Below are 13,477 nucleotides of genomic sequence, written 5' to 3'. Positions count from 1 at the left end.
ACAAGTAAGGGAAAACATTTCCCCTCCAAAAATTAATACAGCTTGTAAATCTGGGAAATTATCATAAAGCATACATTTCATTTAAGGTGTATTTAGAGGGCTGAAAATATAGTTCAGTCTATGCCTCATTTGAACAGGATCCTAGGTTCCATCCTCAGCACCACACAGAGGCAATATATTTAAGAGACATTAAGAATACCCTTGGGAGGTGGGTGGATGGAGAGATGGCTCAGTGATTAAGAGCACTTACTGCTTGCTCTTCCAAAGGACCATGTTTTGGTACCTGACACACGGCAGCTCATAACCATTTATAACTCTAGTTCCAGGAGACCTGGTGCCTTTTCATGGTCTCCACTCATGCATGCGGTTCAAAATATCCATACACATAAAATAAAAATGAGGGCATTTTTGAAAAATGCCTTCTGTACAAGAAAACAGGATTGTACTCTATAAGCATCACATTGTTGGTGGAAAATTCAGTATCTTAAATAAAACTGAAAAGGACACCTTCAGTTATTTAGAGGTCTGGGGGAATTTTCTAGAAATAAAATGGTTCACTGGAAATGTTTTAGTTACTATTTTAAAAGTGAACTTTGCCATCATAATGTCTATCACTTGGAAAGACCACTTGGTGGCAGCAAAGGCTACACTTTGAATAACAACTTGGTTGTGGACATGACGTGCACAAGGGAGTGAAATGCTGACCTCAACGTAGGCCTTTGGACACAGTATGCAGGGAGGCTCAGGTCTCTGCCTTCCCAGGTGGGAGGGCAGGCATGGGGATACACCCTGGGAGGCTTCTGTTGAGTGGCCTGTGCTAAACCCAACCTTTCTTGGTGCCTAACTGATCAGAAAGAATTCTGCCCAATGCTGTTTCTGTATCTCATTGTGGTTTCTCTGCAGAAGAAGACTTCTTACTGTTGGAACAAAAAGTCTAGAGGCAGTCTATGCAAAAGAAGCCTAGAAGCAGTTAAGAGAAAGCTGTGATCTTCCCAGGAAAATCCCACTTATGGTCTCTGCTCCTTGTCTCATGCAACATGTTGAGTATATTTTAAAATTATTTTTAGTGATACATTCATGTGGGGAGTCTGTACACACGTGTGCAGGAGCCCTGGAGGCCAAAAATGGGTCTCAGATCCTCTAGAGCAGACAGCTGCTAACTGTCTGTCTGACCTGGGTTCTGGGAACCAAAGTTAAGTTCTCTGGAAGGGCAACAAGTCCTCTTAACCTCTGAGCCAGGTCTCTAGTACCAAGTATTTTTAAAATTCTACCATACAGCAGTACAAATTTAAAAAAAAAAAAAAACCCAAAAACTTATAAAACTAGCTCAGAGTATCAACCACATTATCTCTCTGGCTTTTACATTTCAAGTTTTGACAGTAACAACATCATTACTGTTCTTTGTCATTGGCTTTCTCCTGCCCCATATCTAATTTTCTTGCTCATTAAAAAGGAAGTTTCAAATATGGCAAGAATATTAACAATAGTTTAACATGGGGTCATTGGTTTTTGGAGTTCTCTCCTATTCTTGTAGTTTTTCTCTAAGTTTTAAGTTACCACAAAGTGAAAAGTTAAACAGAAAACCGAAATTGTTCTGTGATAGGGTGGCTCCCCGTCTCTGTGTCTGTAGTGGCTGAAGTATATGGGGCTTGGGCAAAATAGAGTTGGTCTGAACAGTGTTTTAAACAGTATGTTCCATAGCTTAACTTGCATTTTCAAAGTACCAAATTTAAGAAAAAAAGTTCTTAGGAATGGGGAGATGCATTGATGGGTAAGATTGCTTTTATAAAGCATGGGGACCAGAGTTCAAATCCCCAGTGCCCCCATATAAGGCTCGATGTTATAATAGATGTAATGTAAGTCCAGAACTATGGGGCTGGGAGAAGTGGAATCAGGAGAATCCCTGGGCTTGCTGGCCACCAACCTCCCTCCAAGAAATAAGGCCAAGACTGAACACCTGATATCCTTCTCTGGCCTCTAAACACATGCAAATAAGTGTGCGCTCACACACATGCACATACACTACACACACACTCACACTTTCACACAAAAATATTAAGTTCTTTTGTTAATTAGATGACTGTGACAACAAATGGTGATTATTTTTAAAATGAAGTTATTATGTGCTTACTTACTCTGTGAATTATACCCGCTGAATGTAGATGCTTAATGCCACAGAGCATCTGGTAGAGAAGGTATGACATTCTTTCGTGATCCAGTTCCATATGAATAACCTGACATAAGTTAGCATCCATTAATTCCATAACCAAGTACCTGAATATTCAAAAGAGACCAACCATATTCATTAATATTTTTAAATCCCTTCATGATTGTTAGACCACAATTACTATGAGACAGTAGTAACGGGATATAATTACTGCACAGCAGAAGTAAAAACACAAGGTGTTTCACTTTGTAAAATTTCCCAATGAACACACAAACAGCTAACTTACCCAATGTCTTTCTTTGAAATTATAAATGAAACAATTTTGATATCACAGAAACAATCTTACACAAACTGTCTATCCATCCACCTACCTTCTATTTGATCATCCTTCCATTATCTACACTGTGCTGCTATAGATTCCTTGATCTTTAACAACACATGATTCTGGTAGGGCTGCTGATGTGAAATTCTACTACATAGGAGTAAATGGGAACTCTGAACTTTCTGCTCAGGTTCTTTATGTATCTGGACTGCTCAAAAAATGAATTTTTGTTTGTTTGTTTGGAGACAAGAGTTTCTCTGTGTAGCCCTGGCTGTCTTGGAAACTCACTCTGTAGACAGGCTGCCCTCAAACTGCCACCTGAGTGCTGGGATCAAGGGTATTCTCCACCATCACCTGGCTGAAATGTGTTCTTTAAGACTGAACATACAATAATAAACAGAAAACTTTCGAGCTCATGGACCACAGTCAGCACATGTTTTTGGCTCACTGTGAAAGCATAGCCCTGACCAAAGAGGTCCTTAGACACATCATCTCTAATTCTCCTCCCACTGTGTGTCATGCCATTCTGACGTGGCCTATGCCAATTCTCTGCTAAAACTGATGGCTTCTACATTTGCAGAGACCCCCAAGGTCAATGTTTCTGCAACCAACTACTTCTTCCTGTGAGGTGGCTGTAATAAGATGCTGCCTCTCCTCTCACAACACTTCTTCTTGGTGATACCCAGTCTGCCATGCCTTTAAGGACCACTTACAGACTCCTTGATGCCTTTAAATCTAGGCCTCTCTTCTCAACCCAGGATCTTTCCCATCTACCACTTCACCATTCCACATGAATAGGCAGCAGACACCTTTGAGTCCATGTCTAAAACTATACTCCTGATTCTACCTGCTCACCGCCCCATCTAGTCCTCTTACAGCTCTCCTCACCTCAGCTGCGAGCCTTCATGTGTGGCTTTCCAATCCTCTCACATTTAGCTGTCAGCAGATCCTATGCCTCACCTTCAAATAGCTTTCGTGTTCAATCTCATGCCTTCACGCTGTTACCCACTTGAATCTCTCACATGAATTGCTGTGATGTCTCCCCATACTAACTAGGCTTTTTGTTCCTACCTCTCACAGTGGAGTCTCAACTCCTCCCCCACCCTAAAAATTGCTCTTTTAAAACATGTCAGGTGAGATCACTGCTCTGCTGGAAATGTCATTCTGACTCTTTTCCTATCTGCATGCCACTTCTAAGCCCACCCTCTCTGCCCTGTGTGCTTCCCCACTCCAGCCACACAGGCCTCTTGTTGGTAGCAGCACATACGAGCCATGCTCCATTGCTGCTCCTTCATTCTCAATTACACCTCATCTCAGTATCTGTAGGACAAACTTCTCACCTCCCCTAAGCCTTTCTCCTAATGCCACCACCTCACCGGAGTCTGTCCTCCATCTACCCCGCGATGGTGAATCATAGAAGGTCAAAGAAGACTGCAGTGGTAAAGTCTTACGTGAGGTGTGTCTTGGAGGGTGTTTGGAGCAGTAACTATCTTGTGAGCCTGAATGCACTAAGTAAGGAAGCATAGTGCTCAGTGTGTATAAACACTATCCAACTGAGCAAGACCCTGGAAGATCAAATCTAGAGAAGGGAGGAATCTCTTCTCTGAGAGCTGAGACAGACTTTGCCCATCGTTTTGGAATCAAAATGCTAGGGCTTATATCAAAATGAAAATGCTAGCGACTCCCTGGGTTCTCAGGCTTTCAGCCTCAGGCTAAAAGCTACACCACTGACATAGCCAGTGGCTCCTGATTCTGTGGCCCTTAGACTTAGACTGAGTCTCACTGGCAGTATCCTAGGGTCTTGAGCTTGCAAATGGTCTACTGTTTCACAAGCATAAAAATCACTAACTTTCTAAATTTTCAATCTGATACAAAAGATACTTACACATCTTGAAATTCTTCTAGAGTTTTTTGTGGTGTGAACACATTTAACAAGCTAATTATCTGCAAAGAGAAAATTCATTATACTTTAATATGTCAGATGGATTACAAAATTAAGTTGAATACTAAAATGTATTTAAAAAATGGAAAAGTAATGGCAGAACTCAATATTTATCATGACTATGGCTATAACCAAAGCATTCTAGTAGAAAGTATTAGAAAACTTAACCATCTATTGAAAGATGTGCTCTAATAGAATCATTCATGTCCCCAGTAACTTAATCATTACTATGGAATTTACATGTATATAAAATAGTAAAAATAATGGTTGGAAACACACTAAAATAAAGTACTATGCTAACTCTGGAAAGTTAAATTCTATATACAACTTTCTGGAAGTTTTTAAATATGAATGCTGAGCTTGTACTTTCTGGTCAGGAAGATGAGGCTCCATGGCCTTATGTTCCCTTCAGAGGGCTAAAGAGCAGACCTCACTGCTCACTCCTTGCAGCAATCTGAAAGCAGACCTCACTGCTCACTCCTTGTAGCAAGCTCTGTACTTGCAAACCACATGTTTCAAGTACACACCCGCAGTCATTTCACATGAACTGGAGAAAGGTGAATTACTCTTACATACACTGTGGGAAGGGAAAAAAAGCTGAATCCACCTTTCAGTCTTGGGAAACAAACTGGAACAAAGTCTAAAACACTAAGGTATAAAGTAAAGAATATGAGCAAACATTTCTATTATTCAGGCATAATAAAATCTTTTCTAAGCATGGCAGGAAACCTAGGAATTTAACTACATAGAAACAAAACAAAATTCAACAACAAAAAATTAGCATGACTAAAGCAATATATAAAGTCAAATGTTAAAATGGGGAAAGAATAGTTGAAGCTGGGCATGGGTGGCATGTCACATGTAATTTTAGAAGACATGCCACCCACGTCCAGCTTTAACTATTTCCATCCCATTTTTTTCATTCAAAGAATATGTGAGCTTGAGTCTAGCTACAGAGTGCAAGGCTACCCTGGGCTACACAGCAAAATCCAAGAATGAAAAAAGGTTAATAACTTTGATGCATTTATAAACCACCTATAAATAAATTTAAAAGACACCAAACAGTTTCAGAGAAAAATAGAGCCACAACCATGAAAAATGAAATTTTCGATGAAATAAGAACTGTTGGAGCTCGTGAGATGGCTCAGTTAAGACTGAGTTCAGACTCCCAGCACCCACATAAATGTCAATGGGAATGGTGGCCCACTGTACTGTAATCTCAGAGCTCAGAAGATGGAACCCTGGAGCAAGCTGGCTAGCTCTATCACCCAATTGGCAAGCTCTAGGTTCAAGTGAGACATCTTGCCTCAGCAGACTAGGTAGAGAGTGACTCATGAAGACCCATGCCATCAGCCACACACACAGCAGAGATGCCTATACAGGTGTGCCTACACACATGCAAATATTCACACACATAGACACACACACCCATAAACATATAGAAAGAAAATGCACTGTAACCAAACCTGGGGAAGAGAGGGTTTATTTCAGCTTAGAGTTAGTTTACAGTCTATCAGTCTGCTAACATCAAAGCACACAAAAGGAGCACCTACAACTTACATTTTTATGATTGACACACTTTAAGAGGACGAGTTCACGATAAGCTCTCTTTGCGTGCGTTTGGTTCTGGAAAGGACGGCTTAACTTCTTGACAGCAACATTTATTCCAAGAACTGTATCAAAAGCAGCACTATAATTAGGAAATATAATAAACATTCTATTAAAATGGCCTTTGAAAATAGCAACAGAGAATATACATTCGATGCACTGTCTTACAAAGCCAATTAACAGACAAGGAGAAACGTTTCTGTTTTCCCGCAGCCAAGCTTTATGCACCTATGGAAAGTGAAGTGGCTGGGCTGGCAGGACAGACTAACAGTCTCCCTTCAGCCAAAGGCACCATGCCTTTCAGCTACAGTTCTAGAAGGATTCAGCAATTCTCTGTATATTGAATTATCAATTAGCTAAGATTAACATGTTCATAGAACCAGGTAACTTAATCCAAAGTATGTAACACAGGTCAAGTAATGAAATTTTCAGTTTAAACATATCAAGAAATTGAAAACTTCCCTGTTATCACTGATGAAAATGCCAGTATATTTTGGAGTATCAGGGCAGATTCTGCAGTTGAGCTCATGGAAGGAATTTAATAAATCTAAGTTTTGACTGATTATGCTTTCCCAGGCCAAAGACTCTAAATAGACACAGAAGCCCAAGTCTCAGCTCACGGTAAATTCCCAGGATACAAAGTACCAATATAAAGCATTTGCTATATATAAAATTCTGCAGGAAACGCTGCCTCCTTTTATAGTAAGAGAAAACCTAAAGCTTCAGTTTCCAGCTCTCACATTCCTTCACGGAATTTAGTTTTCTCCAGAAACTGGATATTTAAAAAAGTGGTAAGATGACACATTTTCAGGTTTCAACTAGTAGTATACAGTGTCATCAGTGTGAAGCCTTCTGATGGCTCAACAGGGGCCCAGGGCTGCTAACAACCTGCGAGCCCTGCTTCTGTGTTTATTCTCCCTACTTCGTAATACTGCTTTTACTCCTTTTTGTTAATAATACTTTCTGCTGCACAACTTTAACTTAATTCAACCGGTTTTTAAGTTAAAGGCTGTGCATGGCAGAACTGGCTAAGGAGAACCACTACATTTGTTAAATTTATATATGTGTGCATATATACAAGTCATAGGTAAGCCCACATGCTCACAGGCAAATTTACTACTCAGATGAATATAGGATGATGAAGAAAATCTACTGAGAGAGAAGTCATTAATGTGTCTGTGTGTATGTGGACGCTTGTATGTATGTATTCCTTAGATTCACCTTTCTGATCTCAAAAGGTTTTGTCTAAATTTTCAGACAAAAAGGAGTTATGACTGAGTTCAAGGGTTCTACAGAATAACATGGTGTTTTTAGTAATAACACTACTATACTGTGCTGGGTTTTTTTTAAATAGTTATTTATTTATTATGTATACAATATTCTGTCTGTGTATGCCTGAAGGCCAGAAGACACCAGACCTCATTACAGATGGTTGTGAGCCACCATGAGGTTGCTGGGAATTGAACTCAGGACCTTTGGAAGAGCAGGCAATGCTCTTAACCGCTGAGCCATCTCTCCAGCCCTACTGTGCTGTTTTTATTTACTTTCTTTTTCTTCTTTTGAGTCAAGGTCTCTCAATGTAGTCCTGAAACTTGCTAAGTAAAGCATGCTGGCCTTGAACTCAGAAATCTGCCTGCCTACCCCTGCCTCCAGAGCACTGGGATTGAAGGCATGCACTATCATACCCTATTTATACTGTATTATTGAAAATTGCTAAGAGAGTAGATGTTAAGTGTTCTTACTGCAGAAAACATGTGAGACATGTGCATGAAAATTAGCTGAATTTAGCTATTCTATAATGTATATGTATTTTGAAACACTATTTATAGATGTGTGTGTGCATGCATGCATATATGTATGTAAGTACTGGTCAGTTTTGTTTTTGTTTTTTGGGTTTTTTTTTTTTTTTTTTGCTTGACATAGAGTCACTTTGGAAGAAGGAATCTCAATTGGAAAATGCACCCTACAGATTCGCCTGTGGGGCATTTTCTTAATTAATGACTGATATGGGAGGCCCAGCCCACTGTGGTGGTATAAGAAAACAAACTGAGGAAGCCAGGAGGAGCAAGCCAATAAGCAGCACTCTCCATGTCCTCCGCCTCAATTCCTGCCTCTAGGTTCCTGCCCTGACTTCCCTAGATGATGAACTACAAGCTGTAAGATGAATAAACCCTTTTTTCCTTTATGTTGTCTTTGGTCAGGGCGTTTTATCACAGCAATAAAAACCTATCTAAATAAAATAAACATATACACCTAGGTCAATTAAACCTTTTTTGATGTATAAAATGAGTCAAATGGACTAATTCTAAGCACTTGGAGACAGGCTTCTCTACTCCTAGCTCTAGAAACAATGACCTTCAGCTATTCATGTTTTCTGTTCTTGTGCTCACCTTTAACTAAAAGGCTTAGATACTTACTTGGCACCTCCAATCCCTCCCAGCTTTGTCCTAATGGTATTTCAGGGTTTTCTTTGTGCGGGAGGGTTAACACACCTATCTTGCTCTTCCTCCACAACATAAGGTGACTATTATCCTCCACCCTGCTTTCTTCCATTTCTTTATCTTCCTCTCTTCCTCCAAACCTTTGTTTTAAACACTCAATTTTGCTAGCATCTTTATTTTAAACTAAGCTAAGCCTATGTGTTGCTTCTCCCAGCTGTCTATAAACACAAACAACCAACAGGACAGCACATATACACATGCAAATACTACCAGTTGCAGAGCTGGGATTATGATTCATTTTCCAAAGATCACACAATCTTTGTTGCCAATTACACACTCAAAACTAGAATGCCTGCTACATGGGGGTCAGATGGGTTCTCTGTCCTTCCAGCTTATTTATCAGCTGCTTGAACAACCTACCCTTCTGGTTTTTATGTAGACCATGCCTCTTTCTATACTTCTTTCCACAAGTTTCTAATAAACATCTTTTATCTGAGAGAAGAAAAGCTCATCTCCCAAAGCCTGTCACTGGTACCATGCCCAACCACTCAGACATCTACGCTTGGAAATCGATCCATCCTTTGAAGGCATCTCAAAGCCTGCTTCACAGAACTTATTCTGCGATTCCATTTCTGGCCTCTTGTATTTAACTGCCTTCTTGTAAAACATGTTCTCGTGCTGTCTTAATTGTTGAAGTCTATCCTTAAAGAATGTTCCCAGATAACTTAAACTGAAGATAAATGATCTTACTCTGCCCTCATCTTTGGCTGACAGTCTGTCTTTAAAGCTGAAAACCAATTTTCTCTCAGAACGTTAAGGCCACTGCTTTCCAGCTTTGGGGGCTGCTGGTGAGGGGGCTTTTCTCAGACAGTCACTCCTTTGCTTCATTTTGTCATCTGTTCCTCTGCTCAATGATATACCACAGAGAGTCATGCTCTGTTGGTGCCCCAAAAGTCCCCTTAACAACCCCTCCTAATTGTTATAATTTTTGCCCACCAAAGACAAAAATAACTTTTGAGTTTCTTTTTTCTTTCTTATTTTTATTTAACTTTTTGGTATTTTGAGACAAGTTCTCTCTACGTAGTCCTGACTGTCCTGGAACTTACTGTGTAGACCAGGTTTTCTGGTCTTGAACTCAGAGATCCTCTGTTTCTGCCTCCCAAGTGCTAGAATTAAAGGTGTGTACCACCAAGTCTGGCCTAATTTCTGACTTTTATGACAATCATTTCCTTGCTTTCACAAACTCAATATGTGCCCTTATATGCATCTCTATGGCTTATTTTTGCCTGTTTTTTAGAAGTCTCTGACATCACTCAGCACTGTTTATGACTCACCCACTAGTCTGAGTACTATAATTCACTCTGTCATTGCTGTCATATTCCTACTTTAGTTATTTTCAGTTTTCAAGTGATGATAAGACTCACTGTCAATGACATTCATGTGTGTGGCTCCGTTCCTCCAAGCAAGCATCTCTGACATGCACATAGTCAAGTGGGAATGCATAGATTCTATTTTAATAGGTAAAGCCAGACTGTCTCCCAAAATGGTTTCATCAATGTCTATGTCCATTAGCAGTATGCCAAGAGTCCATGTCAGAGAGCTGTATGTGAATATCTTCACCAATACTTGGTACCATGAACAACTTGCTTTTTACTCTCTGGGCTGAGTGTATTTCACCATGTTTTAATTTGCATTCTGTGATGAACAATGGCCATCAAATAATACATGCTGAGTTACTTTAAACCATTAATCTTGTAGTAATTATGAAGCAATAAAAACTAACACATCTCTCTTCTGTATCCCTACTCTGGTCTCTGAGGCTTCATCTGGGTATTTTCTGCTGATGTATTTTCCATATCAGCCATTCTCTCTTCAGTTACGTCTAATATTTGTAAGCGCTTTCTTTAAGTTTGTAATTCAGTTACCATAGCTTTCACTTTCACTTCTGTAAAATCCACTTAGTTCTCTTTTTTTGAAGTTCTTGTTCTTCTACTCAAGTTTTCACTTTGTCCTTTATCATCTTGAACACATCACCCCAGCTATTTAAATTTTGGATCCAATGATGCTGGGACCATTTGCTGACCTGACCCTATATCATCTCCTTGTAGGTCTAGACATTTTTACTGTGTTAAGACCCTGCATTTATAAGGCTGCTGTAGAAATACTCTGAGATCCCAGATAACGCTATCCTCTTTCAGAACTGACATTTGCTTCTGCTGGGCACGTGGGGCACTAACAGTTTAGACTCACCTCTGTGAGGATGAAGTCTGGATGCTGAGTGGCAGTGCCTCACTCAAGCTAACCCCATTACTTCTAGGGGGTGGCCTTTTAATGGCCCCAAAACAAAGCAGAGGAGGTTTTCTCTCAGAGGCCCTGTTAGAAGAAAGCTCAGAATCTAATTCCTATTCTCTAGCCACAAGGACAGTTGCAGCAGTCCCTTTCAGAATTTAAATGATCCCAAGAAACAGTCAGCCCAAAGGCTGGGCTTCCTATACCAGGCTTGACTGATGTTGACGCTGGCTCTTCAGGAGCTTCCTAGCTCTCTAGGGGAAAACACTGACCCTGGAGGACAGAATGGGATGCTGGTGGCAAACTGGAATCTGTTTCATAAATGTGTTTTACCTCCTCCCCACTGTGGTCTGTGGTAGAAAAGCTTCCTTTCTTGTTACAATCAGTGCAATGCTTACTCACCTCCTCTGCAGTCTTATCTGGATCAAGACCCCCAACTTAAGTTTAACTTAAGTTTAATGTTGCAGAAATTTATCATAATTTTTTTTGTTATGGATTACTGTCATTCTCTTTTGTCTGGCTCTTTGATTTATCATCTGAAGTCATAAGTTTCAAGTCATCATTTCAAAGGTGAAAATGTGAAAACTCATAATGACATAGTGGGCTTCCCAAGGTCACAAAGAACCAAAGAACTTTAGCTGAGGATCTGCACAGGGTTCAGAAGCCAAGTCTCCTATCTCAGTCATTCTGGGCTTCACACCAAGAACCTCCTTATCAAAAACATGTTATTTTGGACATTATTTAAGGTTTGCTTATATTAATAGAGATAAATAAGACCATTTAAAGACAGACGAGTGTTCACACTTACAGAAAGCTGGAAGGAAAGCATGCAGATCTATCTATACTCATTATTTTGCACAAAGGTTGTAACTGTTACTCCTAGAAACTGCCACACCCAATATTAAAAACTTAAGGAAAGGGATAAGCATGTCACAGAATCAAAGGTTTACATTTTGGGCTGAGCAAATTAGGATTTTAGAAGGAGAAAGGAAAAGTATACACTAAATCTTGAGTCAACAGTATAATAACTTCATAGGTATTTATGCTCTAAAATGGTAACATTTAAAAACTTATTTCCTAATAAGTTCTTCTAAGAAACAAAAACATAGAAACAAATCAAATAAGCCAACAGTAAAGACAATTCAGAACAGAAGGGGCGGGTCTTGGAATGCGGCTCAACAACAGAGGCTTGCCCAGCACATCTGAATCTGAGCCTGACGGCACTGCAAACAAAAGCAAAAGTAAAATTAGGGTCACAATATTCTATCTTGGCTCCAGCTATTACACTTAACTCTGCAGGTCACTGTGGTTTCCATGCACATCTGACCAAAGGTGTTTACAATGGTCTAGTTTAACAACACTAACTGGTTTAGAAACCAGAGTAGTGCTAGGACATTTTATTTCTCAAAACTGTAAAACTACACTTGCTTCTTCTACATATGCTTCCAGTGCTGCTCTTGTGGCTACTGAATGGCCACAGTTATTGATTTAAAGCAACACAAACTTCTTATTTTACACTTCAGAAGTCCACATTTAGTCCTAAGGGGCTAACATTAAGGTCGGTTGAGCTATGATCCTCATGGATGCTCTGGGAAGACTCTATTTCCTTCCTTTTTCCAACTTGCAGAAGCTTCCTGCATTCCTGTCCCACAGCACTCCACACTCTGTGATCACACTTCCTTCTCTGACCAAGACACTCCCGACTCCCTTTTTCAGAACAACTTCTCATCACACTGACCCACTTGGCCAATGCTCCCACTGCAAGATCACTGATTTGTTGCTTTGTTTTTCAGATGGGGGTCTCACTCTATAGCCCAGGATGGTCTTGAACTCACTATGTGGCCCAGCCTGATCTGCCACTTACAGTAATCCTCTGCTTTCAGGACTTGAATGTTAAGATCATTAAATTCATCAAGTCTGCGAAGTTCCTTTTGTCCTATAAGCTCACCCATTCACAGGACTCCAGGGTTAGGGTGTAGCTATCTTTGAGGAGGCATTATTCTGCCCATTGCACCCCAAAGGTTCACCGATGGGCAGCTTTCAAGTACAAGTAGAAGGATAACAAAAAGAACTGTCAGTTACAGAATCAAAGTGTATGTACACATGCACATATGTATACATGGGTGTGTATATATATATATGTATACATGCATGTGTGTACGCGTAAGTATGTGTGTGCATAGGTGTATCTGTGTATGTACAAATACATATACATGTATACACATATGTGTGCACATATGCATATATGTGCATATGTGTGTATATATGTACGTTTGTATTGTGAATGCATATAATAGATGATTTTGGTGCTGGCAAGAAACCCAGGTGCTTCCATATACTAGACAAGCAGTCTACCACTGGACTTCCTCTTTAACCCTAAACAGTTCTTGAATGTAATCGTCTCAATCATTCTATGGCGATAAATATAATTTATTAAGAATTTCTAAAGAGGTATTTAATGAATATTGATTTGTTCGTTACTATGAAGATTTTACATAGAGATTAAGTCGCAATCCTGGCCATACAAAAAGTATCAGAGATTCAAGTTATCAAGCTTTAGCTAAATGTAATAAGATCCCAAGAGACCAACAGGTGGTTTAGACCCAGCTCTATCCTAAAACCCATAGGACAGAGAAAGGTCAATGAGCTGGTCCTCAACTGCACCACATACACTGCCTTTGCAGAGCCCATGTGACTGTGACTATATA

At 39.9% G+C, this 13,477-nt stretch overlaps 1 protein-coding gene across 6 annotated transcripts in view; it reads right to left on the bottom strand.

The window, feature by feature from the left end:
- Mapk9 (mitogen-activated protein kinase 9) overlaps nucleotides 1-13,477 on the bottom strand; it is a 42,113-nt gene that overhangs the window by 17,764 nt on the left and 10,872 nt on the right. For 5 of the 6 annotated variants that reach the window (XM_057773356.1, XM_057773355.1, XM_057773359.1 and 2 more), the window contains exons 3-5: nucleotides 5,992-6,121; nucleotides 4,375-4,433; nucleotides 2,136-2,274 (exon numbers count right to left, since the gene is read on the bottom strand). In XM_057773356.1, coding sequence (XP_057629339.1) covers nucleotides 2,136-2,274; nucleotides 4,375-4,433; nucleotides 5,992-6,121 — 328 coding nt within the window. The remainder of the gene's footprint in view (nucleotides 1-2,135; nucleotides 2,275-4,374; nucleotides 4,434-5,991; nucleotides 6,122-13,477) is intronic. The other variant, XM_057773360.1, reaches the window with a different exon arrangement.

Source organism: Chionomys nivalis, chromosome 7 (assembly GCF_950005125.1).
Source record: "Chionomys nivalis chromosome 7, mChiNiv1.1, whole genome shotgun sequence".
Lineage (NCBI taxonomy): Eukaryota > Metazoa > Chordata > Mammalia > Rodentia > Cricetidae > Chionomys > Chionomys nivalis.
This window is presented reverse-complemented; position numbering and strand designations above follow the sequence as displayed.